This window comes from Myotis nattereri, assembly GCF_964212035.1.
Source record: "Myotis nattereri genome assembly, chromosome: 1".
Classification (NCBI taxonomy): Eukaryota; Metazoa; Chordata; class Mammalia; order Chiroptera; family Vespertilionidae; genus Myotis; species Myotis nattereri.
The window spans coordinates 29,308,089-29,323,914 of NC_138075.1; the positions used below are offsets into that span (position 1 = coordinate 29,308,089).

Consider the following 15,826-nt stretch of genomic DNA (forward strand, 5'->3'; position numbering starts at 1 on the left):
CGGGATCAAACCTGGGACCCCTCAGTCCACAGGCCGACACTCCATCCACTGAGCCAAACCGGTCAGGGCTCCATATAAATTTAAAATCTTTTCAATTTCTACAATAAAGCCTGCTGAGATTTTTTGAAATGGTAACAGATTTCTTGATATATATAGTCACAGAGTTGTGCAATCAACACCACAATTCAATTTCAGAACATTTTCATCACTTCCCATCCCCACCCCCCAAAAAACTATACCCATTAGCAGCCACTCCCCATTTTCTACCACCCCCAGCCCTAGGCAACCACTAATCTACTTTTGGTCTCTATAGAGTTGTCTATTCTGGGCATTCCATAAAGTGAAATCATACACTATATGGTCTATGTTATACTATATATCACTTCATTCCTTTCTATGACTGTTTCCCAAGACTTAAAATAAAGCTACAGTATTCAGTGCAATATTAGCACAAATATGTGAATCGAGTTCAGAAATAATCTATAATCTCCCCTGACACCCTCCTCCCCGTTCCTCCCCCCTCCCCCCCTGCCAATATATGTGGTCATTTTCTTCTTACAAAAGTGCCAATGTAATTCAATGGGAGAAAGGATAGTTTGGTTTTTTTTCTTCAAGAAATGATTCTATAGCAACTGGATAGCCACATGTGATTTAAGAAACAAAACAAAAAGCCAATCTCCACTCTTGCCTCACAATGAAACAGAGATGAACCTGAGATAGATCACAGAACTAAAAGTAAAAGCTAACACAAGAAAGTTTTTAGAAGAAACCGAAGGATAAAATCTTCATAATCCTGGAGTAGACAATTTTTTTAGCATAAGAAAATCGTTAACTATAAGAAAAATGAAAAAAGAGTACTTCATTAAGATTAAACATTTCTGACCTTCAAAAAAATTAAAAAGATACAAAGACTGAGAAAATATTTATATACAGATATAGAGAATAAGAAAAATAACAATTAAAAAAATAAGACTTGAGGCATTTCACAAAAGAACATGCCTAAACGATTATGTGAAAAGATGATATCATCAGTCAACAGGAAAATGTATAATAACACTTCACACCTACTAGAACTAAAAAACTGCTACATACAATAGTAAAAGTTGATAAAAAGGTGGAACCAACGGAACCAAAGTGAGAGCATAAAATGGCAAAATGTTTTTAAAACAGTTTGGCAGTTTTTATACAGTTAAACAGGCATGTAGCATCTGATGCAATTCAAGAGGATGAAAACATGTCTACCAAACGACTATGAATGTTTAGGGCAGCTTTGGTCACACTAGCTAAAAATTGGAAACCACCCAAATATTTTTAACTGGTAAATGGACAAATTATAATATATTTAGATCATCTATATATATAAAAGCCTAAGTGACCATCACAAATGAACGGACGACCGAACAGGCTATGTGGAGCAACCAGGCCGGCAGGTGCATTAGTGAGGGATGACCAAATGACTGAGCAGCAGGCTGCAAAGATGGCGGTGCCCACAGCCAATAAGGAGGGAGTATGCTAATTGACTGCCATGCCCTCAAAGTTAGCGGTGCCCACAGCCAATAAGGAGGGAATATGCTAACTGACTGCCATGCCCTCAAAGATGGCAGTGCCCACAGCCAATAAGGTGGGAATATGCTAATTGACTGCCATGCCCTCAAAGTTGGCAGCGCCCACAGCCAATAAGGTGGGAATATGGTAATTGACTGCCACACCCTCAAAGTTAGCGGCGCCCACAGCCACATGATGGCTGGCAGGGGAGGGCAGTTGGGGGCAACCAGGCCAACAGGGGAGGGCAGTTGGGGGCGACCGGGTCAGCAGGGGAGGGCAGTTGGGGGCAACTGGGCTGGCAGGGGAGGGCAGTTGGGGGCGACTGGGTTGGCAGGGGAGGGCAGTTGGGGGCGACTGGGCAGGCAGGGGAGGGCAGTTAGGGGCAACCAGGCTGGCAGGGGAGGGTAGTTGGGGGCCATTGGGCCGGCAGGGGAGCAGTTAGGTATCGATCAGGCTGACAGGCAGAAGCAGTTAGGGCCAGGCAGGCAGGCAGGCAGGCGAGCAGTCAGACATCCCCCGAGGGGTCCCAGATTGGAGAGGGTGCAGACTGGGCTGAGGGACAACCCCCACACTGCACAAATTTCGTGCACTGGGCCTCTAGTGGTATATATAGCACTTAGCAATAGAAGATATGAACTACTGTTAGGTGCAATATAGATCAATATCAAAACATTATGCTGATTGAGAGCCAGATGCAAACTTAAACATACTGTGTGGTCCCATTTATATTAACTTCAAGAACAGACAAAACAAATCTATAGTGACATAAAGCAGATTAGTGGTTGCCTTGGGAAGATTACAGGGGTATTAACTTAAAAGGAGCATGAGAGAATTTTTTGGAGTGATGAAAATTTTCTAAATCTTGATTGGCATGGTAATAGCACAGGTATGTGTTTTGCCAAAACTCACTGAATTATACAAGTAAAATGTATGCATTTTATTTATGTACAGTAACTTCAATAAAGTTGATTTTTAAAAATTAGAAAATTCTAATTAGAAAATCAAGCATATTGTATACCATTAAAACATGTTGGTACTGATTAAGTCCATGCTTTAAAAATAGGTATAATTGGTATCTTTCTAGACCTCACTCAAATTAGGATGGCTAATTCAAAATAAAGTAGGCAGTGAGAGCACTGCCAGAGAACACTAACCAAAAGAAAGTTGCTTACCATGTTTTGGACTGGTATATGGCCTTTGGTAAAACACTGAATCCTTGCTGAAGAAGAATAACCTAACTAAAAAAGAGCGTGCATGCTCGAAACAGAGAATAAGGCTGAACAAGCAGAATGGAGTTCACTGGTCCTTAAGGTGCATCCCTTTCCTTTTCTTGTTTACCAAAGTAGTTACTGGGCACTAAGTTTAATAGAGGATTAATCTTATTTTTCTTATTTTATGTTGTGATCCTCCTCAAAAATAGCAAGTGACCATGTTTCATATTTCTTGTGTATCATCCCAAGTGCTAAGGACACTCTGGTCCCACTTACTTCATATAGGATGGGGAAATCCCTGATGTCGATAGCCTAAACTGTGGTCGGCAAACTCAGTCAACAGAGCCAAATATCAACAGTACAACGACTGAAAATTTCTTTTGAGCACCAAATTTTTTAAACTTAAACTATATAGGTAGGTACATTGTTATTAACTTAGTTAGGGTACTCCTAAGGCTTAGGAAGAGCCACACTCAAGGGGCCAAAGAGCCGCAGTTTGCTGACCACGGGCCTAAGACATTGAAAAATACTAGCTTCACATATATACAGACTAGTGTAAGTAGACCTAGAGTGAAAAAGTGTATCTTGAGGTAGGAGGGTTGCTGGCTGCAGTAAAGTCAAGAATTGAAGGAAAAGCGTGTTGTTATATGCTTTGAATAACTTTCAAGGAAGAGCATTATTACATGTTTTTATGGCTTTTAAGGAGAGTTAGGGGCATAGCAAATGAAGTAAGTGACTCCACTATTAAATACAAATATTATAAAAATCAGAAAAAAAACAAGGAAGAGTAAATATTTGTTACTTTGACAAAGTAATCCACATGATAGTTTTTAGTTCACACATTTAAATAAAAAGCCAATGCTTTCTGATTACCAGTATACTATCACTGAATTATTAATGTTTAGTATATAATAGACTACCTCAAACATGTCCAGCATCTAAAATAATTTTTAAAATTTTCCATTTCAGATCATGTAAGAAGATCAAAGGGAGGAGCCAAACAGAATATAAAGTTTCAATGAGAAAAAAGAGAAAAACAAGGGCACTCAATGCTGGCTCCCACACATGCAGAACATCTGCGGAGAACAGTGGGCAAGCCCTAAGAATATGACGATCCCTTTGTGTGTGTTAGAGGCATCACATCATCCCTGCTGGAAATACACACATCCATGTGAAGATCAAGGAAGTGTTAAGGAAAGCCAAATCTGACCATACATTTGGAGTACAATAGGGAATGTGTGGGGAATAACAAGAGAAGCCACCTTCTTTGGAGAGCTGCACAGTCTAACCAGAGGCAACCATGGCAATATGGGGAAAGTGATATGGCAGAAAGAATAATCACTTTGAAAGCTCAAGCTGATGTAGTTTTTAAGTACTGTGACATAATAGGCCATGAGTGTTTCATGTTTACTTTTAGTGGGATAGTACAACAATATAAAACTCTACCTTTGGATTCTTGCCCTCTTTGGCCAACAATGCCCGAAGTCTTTCTTGTGAAGGGGGGGCAATAAAAATAATATATGGTTTCAAGTCTGAATTCCGGAGAGTCTTCAATGACTGAAAAGAAAAGATATTTTGGATCTTTAAAATAATTGTCATGATTTAACTACTTCCCAATAATATACTTGGAATATAATAATGTCATTAAACAGCAATAACAACATATCCTATGAGTGTTTCCAAACATCTTTGTAACAAAAAATTCACAATATTTTAAGATCCTACCATTCACTGTAAAAATATATTGTGTACCTATAAAATCACACACACAAACACACACTACTGGCTCACTCTTTTTATATAATGAAATAAAAACGAATGACTAAAGGATTACAACTATGTAATGTTTTTTTTTGTTTTTTTGTGTTTTTTTTTAAATATATTTTATTGATTTTTTACAGAGAGGAAGGGAGAGAGATAGAGAGTCAGAAACATTGATGAGAGAGAAACATCGATTAGCTGCCTCCTGCACATCTCCTACTGGGGATATGCCCGCAACCCAGGTACATGCCCTTGACCGGAATCGAACCTGGGACCTTTCAGTCCGCAGGCCGACGCTCTATCCATTGAGCCAAACCGGTTTCGGCTACAACTATGTAATGTTAAAACACCCTGCTTTAAGATCACATGCAGATTATAACCATATTAAAAATCCATTTTAGAGAAAGTAGAAATGAGCAGTCACTTTACAATGTGCCAGGGTCTAAAAGAAGCACAAACCGAGAGAAAAACTTCACACACACACACACACGCACGCACACACACAACTTTGGAAAAGCACAGCCAAGAAAAGGAGACTATCTGAATTGGGAGGTGTGGCTTTCTTTCTTTTTTTTAAATTTTTTAAAAATCCTCACCTGAGGATATTTTTCCATTGATTTTTAGCGAGAGTGTAAGAGAGTGGGAAAGAAAGAGAAATATCCATGTGAGAGAGACACATCGATTGGTTGCTTCCTCACAAGCCCCGAACAGGGTCTGGGCCGAGGATGAGCCTGCAACCAAGGTATGTGCCCTTGACAGGAATCAAACCTGGAACTCTTTGGTCCACAGGCGGAAACTCTAGTCACTGAGCCAAACCAGCTATGGCGGGAGGTGTGGCTTTCACCTCGCCTTTGCCACCACATGACAGTGTGCCATCAACGGAAGCACTCCATCAAAATGGGAATTACAGGGACATACCCCCCTTTTATTAACCTAAAAACATTAAGACAATATGTTTAACTTCTCAATGTTCTTTGGTACATCTGTTGGCACAAATAATATAAGAATTCTGAAGGAGTTTAGTAAAAACACCTATACTTCTCTCAAATGTTTACAATTGAAATAGTAGACTAAACTCTTTTATCTACTAAAAAAAAACAAAAAACAAAGAAAATCTATTATTTCAGGAGAGTCATTTTATTTATTTTCATTATTATTATTTTATAATCCTCATTAGAGGATATGTTTTTATTGACTTTTTTAGAGAGAGAAAGGGAGAGAAAGAGCTAAACATCGAGTGGTTGCTTCCTGTATGTGCCCTGACCAGGTATCAAACCTGCAACCTAGGTATGTACCCTGAATGGGAACTGAACTCATAACCTTTTGGTGTATGGGACAACACTCCAAGGGAACCATTTTAGAGTCAATTTCCTTTCCTATACATCTATTTATTAACCACTGCTTATAATTCCTGAGTTGACATACTCAGTAGATTCACTGTTTTAGCCTGAAGCTGTCTAGTCTAGAAAAACTTTTCCACAACGAACAATCCTAAAAATCCCACATCTCTAAGTTACTGTACTAAATTTTAGAAAATATGTACATGTATATGTGTAGGTATGTATGTATTTGACTCTGAGGAAATTGAGATTTAGCAATCTGTCTGATTTCAGATAGGGAGTCAGTGGAGAAAAGCTATATAAGAACTTAATTATGTCCCGTGGTTCTTGGACCAAAATATAGTTTCCACTAAATTACTTTGCAAAAAATGCCCTCAAGTTCAACACCGTAAACCAAAACAGCTTTACCTGTGTACGAAGACTTAAAAGACATATTTTCCCGGAGTTGATCACTTGCCGTACAGAATCTATGCTGGTTCCATACAGATTTTTCTCAAATTCACCATGCTCAATGAACTTTCCAGCTGCTATGTCTGCTTCGAATGCTTGCCGAGAAACAAAGTGGTAATCTCTACCGGCTACTTCGTGGTCTCGCCTATTGCGAGTTGTATCTAGACAGACAAAATCAGGTAAAAATAATTGGTATTGATCATGGTAAGGATGTTGGGTAATTTTGCTAATCAGAAAAAAGTTTTATTTCATAATACAGATTATAAAATAATGAACTGAGGAAATGTTAAGAACCCACGTGTTTAATTTAACACTGGTTTTATTTCTAGATTGAGAAATGAACAAAAATTTGTTTTTCGTATGCTATTAATAGTTATATCAATAACAATATATTTTATGTTTACACTTTAAATTACTTCATCTTGCATTTAAAACACTACTATTCACCTTTTCTGAAGTTTATTTAGGTGCTATATAAGGTACCATATAATTTTAAAACAGAACTTCTGTGTTCAGAGATTTGTCTAAATTTCTCTCTTCTCCATCAGTTGTTGAAACCAGATGATTCCATATTGAACAAGGAATTATAAGAAATGCAAAATGAAATTCATTTAGAAAGTGATCAGTACCATATTCTTAGGAAAACTGAAATTTCTCAAGAAGATCTGGTTAAAACAGTTTTTCTTTCCTGGACAACAATGTTCTGATAAAATGAATGAAAAATTGCCCGTGTAAGTTAGATTCTAAAGCACAGGTGAACTGAAAAGCACAGGAAAATGGGAATGCATCCAAACTTACGAGGAACTGCAGCTGCAAAGCGATCTTTCTCTTTGTTCATGAGCCTCTGACGTAATTCATTCTGGCCACAGTTCTGTGGACCAATCAAAATGATAGGTCTTTTCCTATTTGCTGGCTGATGATAAAGTGACATTTCCTCATAAGTTAAGATTTCTTCATTGTCATAGTCTTTAGAAAAAGAAAAAGTTAAGCTCTTTAGACAGAATTATTGCTATGTAATTAATATACACTCATAGATCTTCCGAAAAAACTGAAAAGAGCACAATTTATTACTAAAAACACTTAACTTTTTGGATCAAGATAGTATTATGTCATGAGTATTTTCCCCTGTCATTATAGCCTTTCCAGGATACTATGAAAATAAATCAGACAATATATGAATCATTCTAGAAATTTTTATTGCTTCTCTTATTTCAGACTGAATATTTAATATAATATCACAATACTGACGCTTATGTAAAATAGCTAGTTTGCAGCCAGTACTTTTATGGGGGAGGGAGGGCGCACCAGGTGATAAACTAATGAGAATAACATCTACCATTTTTGTAAAATGATGTTACTAGCACATTATTTAGAGGGTTGGTTTAAGGATCAGACCTAATGTGCATGCTGAGCACAATACGTGGCATGAACATTCAAAACGGTGGCTACAACCAGAGATATCAGAGAAAGCTGGAATACTTTTCTGAGATTATATAACTTGCCATCACACTTCCTGCTTTTATATTTACTTTGTTCTGGAATACTTGAGGTCATGATTCAAGAAGAGGTATAAATTACGACAGGTGGGGTAACATTCCTAAAGCCCATAATTCAGATGAAATCAGAGCTATTAAGTGGTGAGAACAAAGGCAGACAATAGCAGCCTGCCATCTTCTCACGCATACCAGTTCATCTGACTGGGAAAGAAGGTCAGATGTGTAGTCAGACCCTCCCAGCTGCAAGTTCCATGGGGGGAGGGGACCATCTTAGCTGTGCCAGTGCTTAGCACAGAGCACAGAGTAGGAACTATATTTGCTTAAATTTCAGCTCAACCATATCTTAGTTGTAAGAACTTAAGCAGGTTACTTTAATATCTGAATTTGAATTTATTAATCTGTATGCTCAAGGAATTTATTGTGAGAACTAAATGGATGAAGGTATTGATAGTGTATATAGTTAGCCTCCCTAGAATAAAAGTTATTATAAATGAGTTATTATTAATAAAAATATTAATTATGACACCTTCCCTTCCCAAAATACTTTTCACTCTGAAAAACCAGAGTTCCTTCTTCTAACATGTATAATCAGACTGTGGCAGCACTGTGATTTACAGACTTAGTTTATAATCTGTAGATTTCAGATTTGCAAAATTTCTAGAGTATAATAGCTTCATTAGAGCTGAATTAATTAATTTTAGTGCACTTCAAAACATGAAAAACGGATTTAATCGCCTACCCAAATATAGAGTAAAGGATTAAAAATTCAATAAATCTTCTTAGTTACATAAATATAACAAAGCGTTAAGGTTGTTTATTTTGGAAAAAAATTTTATTAAAGTAAATAGAATCTCTGATATAGTTTTATATGGAGTTTTTCAACAATCTGTAACAGTTTTTTCATTGATTTAACTTATGCTGCCTAAAAAAACTTCAAGGTACTGAGAGAATAAGTCTTACAAATTGTTTAAGAAGTTAAGGATTGACTTGACTTTATTATTTGGCTTGTTTCTAACATGAACCAAAGCAGAGGTAGAATATCTAATGCCCATACAGACCAACCAAGAAGGTAATGAGAGCAGGAAATCAGGTTTGGTTTATAAAAATTGGATGCTGTGGCCCTACCCAGTTTGGCTCGGTGGGTAGAGCGTCGGCCTGCGGACTGAAGGGTCCCAGGTTCGATTCTGGTCAAGGGCATGTACCTTGGTTGTGGGCACATCCCCAGTGGGGGGTGTGCAGGAGGCGGCTGATCGATGTTTCTCTCTCATCGATGTTTCTAACTCTCTCTCTCCCTTCCTCTCTGTAAAAAATCAATAAAATATATTAAAAAAAAAAATTGGATGCTGTGGAAACTGTTAAACTAAGACAGTAGTAGGTGCCCAATATAAAGGCAACAGCCATCATCAGGTACAGCAGAGTGTTGTCACCTGGGAATATGAGTCACATGTTAGTAGAGCTTTTGATTTTAAGAGAAGTATCAACTTTAAAACAGAACAAAAAAACTCCATATACCTGACTCTGCCAGCGGGTAGCAGGCTCTGTGGAATGAGTTGTCTTAGTAACAGGAGTTATTATAGACAAAATATTGTTTACTTAAAATACAGCTATATTGTCAGAATTTGTTAGAAGCATGTATCAATTTCACAAATAAAGAGTTTGAGTAGAAAAAAATTAGAGAAACTTCAATTCTATTTCCTCAAAATTAGAGAAATATCAATATAACACTATATATATTCATTGTACTTTAATTTTTATATCAATTTTTCTCCAAATTCAAAACACTGCATTACTCATAGGATTCTAAAAGAAAATAATTTTTGTTAAATGACTTTCTTAAGCCGTTGTGTCACATTAAGAGGCAAAACAGGACCAGAAACAAAACTACCTGAAAATATCAATTTAATTTCTTTCAAGTGCTAAATATTGGGCCTCTTCCAGATATAAATTCAGCTATCTCTGAGAGTGGAACTTACCATCATTTTTATTGGCATTATATAAAACCTTTTTCCTTTTCTTTTTATTCTTCTTTGCACACCATAATTTTCCTGTTGAATAATGATAAACATAACTATAAATGTGGTATTTGTTTCCTCAAAAAGGTACATATTTAAATGGAAGCACTCAAATAGTTAATTTAAATTTATAAACATTACATTTTTCATAGAAAAACTACTTTCCAGGGAAGTATTTACAATTCTCTATTAATCTCACATTACAGACCAGCAATCTTTAATATTTAAATCCTGTCCTTTCTTTACAGTTCTAAGATAACCAACCAGTTTTGCCTTTCACATCACTCTTGCCATAATATATCTTTCATGCCAGTTCTAACTGATATGTAAATTTAAACATACTTACAGATGAAGACCCAAGAAATCTCTCATTAATGCCAAATAAAAATGTCCAACCTGATTTTTCTGGCTCCTTGTCTTCCTCTATGGTTTGCTTCATGGCTTCCCTTTGCTGTTGAAAGCTTTTCCCTTAATAGCAGAAAGGAAAAAGAGTAAAATATTTAAGACAGAAGAACAGAAGTATTTTTTTAAAAAATCAAGGGAAAACACTAGGAGTAACTACTCATTTATATTCCCTCCTAATTCCTTCCGCCACCTATGAGAGTATATCAGCTATGATTATAAATAAGCCTCCAAATGTTTAACGTATTACGTTTCAACCTCACTCTCAACCAATTCTAAGACATTTGTTTTTATTTTTTTTAAAATATATTTTATTGATTTTTTTTTTTACAGAGAGGAAGGGAGAAGGATAGAGAGTTAGAAACATCGATGAGAGAGAAACATCGATCAGCTGCCTCCTGCACATCTCCTACTGGGGATGTGCCCGCAACCCAGGTACATGACCTTGACCGGAATCGAACCTGGGACCTTTCAGTCCGCAAGCCGACGCTCTATCCACTGAGCCAAACCGGTTTCGGCTTAAGACATTTATTACTAGACTATCTCACCTATTAGAAAAGATAAATCATAAACTAGTGTTAGAAAATTTAAGTTCAATTTTTACAAAGCTTTCATTGAGTAGTTACTAAATGGAAAGTACTACGCTAATCTTACAACACTTCTGATCATTCAGAATTACAGGAAATCAAGCAAATTCATTCTAGAAGTTAACTTTACAAAATAATGTGAACATTCATCACTTTTTAATTCCAAGACACTACCCAACATATTCCCTTTCATTTATCCTTTTCTTTCCCTCTTTTTCTTTTTATGTATACATATGTATGTATACGTTTTAATGATTTTTAAAATTTCCACCTTTACTAATGATACAAATAAATGAAAACATTGTTTTTCCTCTAAGGATTATGTTTTTAATATAGGAAGCTTTCAAGGTTTTTGACCTTCATTTTCTTTTAAGACATCTACTTTAAAACCAAATGAATTTTTTTCTGAAGTCTGAAAGTAATTTTACTTAAAAAATTCTGTATTAGAAGTCTACTTTTACATTTTATTTTTATATCTAATTCTTCCCATTTCACGCCAGGGATTCTTAAACATCGATAGGCAATTTCCATCTGTCTACAGGAACAACCTGTAGAATGCAATGTGTTTCATAAAAGCACAAGTGAAAATATTGAGTTTGACACACATAAGAACCATTAAAGGAAACCAGGTTATCTCCAGAGCTACACAGATTGCATTTCTAGTGAAACAAATAACTATGACTAGAAGGAAAATTTTAAGAGCATTAATATTTAAAAATGAATATTTGTCTTTAACAGAGTAAAAAAATAAGGAACAAAATCCTAATATATAAAAAGCCAGGGACCATAACAACCAAAATGACTGGACGGATGACCGAACAGCAAGCTAGGGAGCTGAGGGAGCAGGAGGAGAGGTCACCATGAGGGGACCCCCACCTGGATCAGGGGCGTGGCTAGCCTTCAAAAGGCAGGTGGCCCCTAGCCCAGGCCAGCCAGTGCCCCAGAGGGGATCCCCTCTATGATTGGGGGCATGGCCAGCCTTCAAAACGCGGGTGGCCCCTAGCCCGAGGAGGCCTCCTAGCCGAGGACGCCTGAGTCTGTTCTGGACCTAGGGCTGCGCTCTCCCCGTGAGCGACTTGGAAGCCACCAGTGTCTAACTGCAAGTCTTCGGGAGGTGGGAGTGCATCCATTGTCCACCAAAAAGTAGGACCATTGAACCGTTCACACTCTCAGTGCAGGCATGGGTCCGTGGCTGATGGGATGGAGGCCAAACCAAAACAAAACAGCAGAAACACCCTGCCCACCTTGGTGGGTGCAGCTGCAGTCCACATGGGCCTGGGCAGTGTAGAAAGTGCTACCTTCTCCCGGGTCCTGTGCTGGCACTACCGCCTCACTCACCCTCAAGCCGAGTCCTGACAGCAAAGTGTGTAGGTCATCCTGCAGGAATTGTGCTGTTCTGGGTTGCTTTTGCCCAAAGATACCCTTTGGGATGAATTCAGAGCCACAACTCACTTCTCATGAGACTGGAAGAACCATGTAAAAGGAATTTGACAAAAGCTTTCCACATCTGTTTATTCTTTTAAATGCATAAAACGACCTTAAAAAAAGCATTCAGGCCACCTAAGAGAGAATGCACTTTCTGGCCAGAGAATGCAGGATTCTTTTGCCCAACAGGTTAAAGGAAGTAGAGAGCTGGCACAGTGGAAATGGCCCTGGTGCCCTATGAGACCACGGGAATGGAGTTGTAGAAATTCCACAAGCCTCATGCCACCTTCTCCTTTGCAAATCACTCCATCCAGATCCACCAGGACTGGAGGCAACTGGGAGTCGCAGCTGTGGTTTGGGACGTGGTAAGCAAATCCTTAGGGGCCTCTGAAAACATCTGAAATTGATTATAAGACTGGTCTTTATTCAAAAAGAAGCAAAAGAACAGCTTTGTTGAGATATAATTCATATACTGTACATGTCACCTAAAGTGTACAATGAACTAGATTTTTAATGTAAATTCAGAGAGGTAGAACCATCACCATGCTCAATTTTTAAATATTTTCATGACCCCATCCCCTTCAAGAAGAACTTCTACCCACTAGAATCACTTTCCTGATCATCTTCCCCAAAATAGATTGCATTTTAAGGGTGGGTAAAGGAAAGTTGAGGGAAGTTAAAATACTGCACAAAAGATATTGTAAAATGACAAAGCCCAAAGTGAAGATTATGTGTTTTCTTTTTTTTTTTTAAGTATTTTTTTATTGATTTCAGAGAGAAAGGGAGAGGGAGAGAGAGATAGAAACATCAATGATAAGAATCACTGATCAGCTGCCTCCCACAGGCCCCCTACTGGGGATCGAGCCCGCAACCCAGGAATGTGCCCCTGACCAGAATCAAACGTGGGACCCTTCAGTCCACAGGCCGATGCTCTCTCCATTAAGCCAAATTGGCCAGGGCCATGTGTTTTCTTTAAGTTCTGCGTGGTTGTTAATGGTCCCCAAATCTATACTAATAAAAGGGTAATATGCTAATTAGAGTGGGTGTCTTCTGGACATCCTTCCTGACAAAGCCGCAGTGGCTGTAAGGGCTAAGGCTCAGGCCAGCAGCAGGGTAATGGGGGCGGTGCCTTCCCTTGATCGGCCAGGTCGCCTCCCACAGAGGGAGGCCAGGCTGGGGGCCAAGGCAGAGGCAGTTAGGGGCGGCAGGGCAAGGTAGGGGCAATTAGGCTGGCAGGGGGGCAAGGTAGGGGCGATCAGGCCGAGAGGCAAAGGGGTTAGGGGCGATCAGGCAGGCAGGTGGAGGGGTTAGGGGGAATCAGGCAGGTGAGCGGTTAGGAGCCAGCGGTCCTGGATTGCAAGAGGGATGTCTCACTGCCGGTTTAGGCCTGAACCCACAGGGGGTCCCAGATTGGAGAGGGTGCAGGCTGGGCTGAGGACCACCCCACCCCACCCCCTCCCCCCCCCCACCCCGTGCACTAATTTCGTGCACCGGGCCTCTAGTAATTTTAATAATTTACATAGTAAGATGTTTAGAAACATTACAGTGTGATACTTCTATGGCACATTTTTATAGTATGCACACGTAACTATTTTTGAGATAGAATCAGACATTTATAGGAGATGGACACCATGACCTATAAAAAATCCTTCTAACAGAAAACCATTATCAAACTCAAACTAAGGTGGGTCCATTTATTTGTCCTATAAAAGACCTGCAAATGATATCACTGGAATCTCCTTGACTCATCTATATACTTTCAGAAACTCAATGTAATCAATCTGTCAATAAACACCAGTTCTAAATATTTATAGGCTACACCTGGCATGGTAAGAAGATATCAAATTGATATTTGGCAGAAGCACTGAGTAGAGAACCATGATGGCTGCCCAATACTCCAGGATTTTTGAGGAATGTCCTGCAGCTGATATTGTGAAGAATCAAGGGTAAAGCATCAGCCACTCAACTTAGTATGAGAAGCTCATTCATTCCTCCTTTCCTGAGTTATGACCAAATATAGACAAATTTGTTTCCAGCTTTTACATTTAAAAGCAGATGACTTTTGACTTTATGTAATCCACACACATAAAGAATAAATGTAAATATTATATTACATCATAATTTCATCTAAAGCCCAACAAATTGGTCACAATTATATTCAAGATATTTATGCTAGAGTTGTAACATAAAAACCCAACTGCATGAAAAAGCAATTACATCATTTTTAAAAGGCATGAAAAAGAGTTTCCTCTGTGAAGGTCTGTTTTTTAAATGTTCTTTTAACTATATATGTACTTTCTACTATATTGTCCTTACCTGGAACAAGCCCAGCTAGAGGTTGATTATCTTCATCCCCATCCCTGTAGGCCTGCCACCAGTTTGGATCTTCCTGACTGATGACATGAAGTATATCCCCTTTTTGAAAAGAGAGACCTAACTCTCGACATGGGACATATGGGTCATCTGAAGGGTCATAGTCAAAATGAGCTTTTACATGGATCTAAAAGATAAAAAGGGTAAAAAAAATAATGCTGAAATGGCAACACAAAATACTTAGCATGAATATAATTAAAATGTTATGGTTTTTCATTAGTGCAAAGAAATTATGAGCTGAAAGAGGGAAGTTTAGTTAAATAACAGTATTTTGGGGGCAGTATTTTCTTAGGCTCATCTGTTTTCTTAAGTTAAAGTTCATCTCTCTGTTGACTGCATACATGTACAAGGGTATGCAAAACATTATCATTAGTTACTAACAAGCTGAGGTACTAAGGGGCTTCAAGGCTTAAGAGAAGCAGAAGGAATATAATAAAGCCCCCCTCGTCCCGCTTGTCTCCCTTCCTGATCTGTAAAAAAGAACTCTGCGGTGCCCCTCAGATATCTCCAATCTATAAAACAGACCTCTTGATTTTTCTCCCCAAATCTGTTTTCCCTCCAGAGTTCCCTTTAATAAGCAGCACCACTATCCACCCAGTTGTTCAAGCATCCTTGCCTCCTCTTTCCTTTATCCTCCACATTCATTACAAGGTCCTGTTATTTCTACTTCCAGAACACAGCCTGATTAATTTTTTCCACTGCCACAGCTATTACCTAAGTTTAAGCCATCATCATACTTCATAATGACTTCAGCAACAGTTTCCTTGCTTCCTTATTGGCTTTACTGATCCAATTTATACACAGAAGCCAGAAATGTTTTGTTTTTGTTTTTAAAATAAAAATCAAATCATTTACTATATTTAAAATCCAAACTCCCTGCCATGGCCAAGGAAACCTGCTTGATCTGGCCCTATCAACCTCTCTAGCTTCATCTCATAGAATCCCCTCCTCGCCTTTTTACTCTCCTTTGCTCCATGCCCACAGGCTTTCCAAAAACAAAGTTCTTGAGATATTTTACCTGAAAGCTCTTCTGGCAATTAACAGGCCTGGCTTCATCTCATTCTACGGTCTTGGCTTCACGCTGCCTTCTCCAAGAGGCCTTTCCTGGCCATCTTATGTAATTGATTCCACTTATTTTTACTCTCAATGTTCACACTGCGCTTATTCCTACCTTATCACTTACTGCAAACTATAATTATTTTGTCATGTTCATTATTATAAACC

At 38.4% G+C, this 15,826-nt stretch overlaps 2 protein-coding genes across 2 annotated transcripts in view; one reads left to right on the plus strand and one right to left on the minus strand.

Annotated features, from left to right (window-relative positions):
* The window catches only part of ATP6V1D (ATPase H+ transporting V1 subunit D), a 31,500-nt gene extending 26,913 nt beyond the window's left edge, over window positions 1-4,587 (plus strand). The window contains exon 10 of the transcript XR_013995799.1: window positions 3,726-4,587. The gene's annotated coding sequence lies outside the window, so the exon portion shown is untranslated. The remainder of the gene's footprint in view (window positions 1-3,725) is intronic.
* The window catches only part of PALS1 (protein associated with LIN7 1, MAGUK p55 family member), a 91,868-nt gene that overhangs the window by 5,451 nt on the left and 70,591 nt on the right, over window positions 1-15,826 (minus strand). Inside the window, exons 10-15 of the mRNA XM_081088114.1 lie at window positions 14,546-14,729; window positions 10,212-10,283; window positions 9,777-9,848; window positions 7,106-7,273; window positions 6,266-6,468; window positions 4,203-4,313 (exon numbers count right to left, since the gene is read on the minus strand). Of these exons, the coding sequence (XP_080944240.1) occupies window positions 4,203-4,313; window positions 6,266-6,468; window positions 7,106-7,273; window positions 9,777-9,848; window positions 10,212-10,283; window positions 14,546-14,729 (810 nt within the window). The remainder of the gene's footprint in view (window positions 1-4,202; window positions 4,314-6,265; window positions 6,469-7,105; window positions 7,274-9,776; window positions 9,849-10,211; window positions 10,284-14,545; window positions 14,730-15,826) is intronic.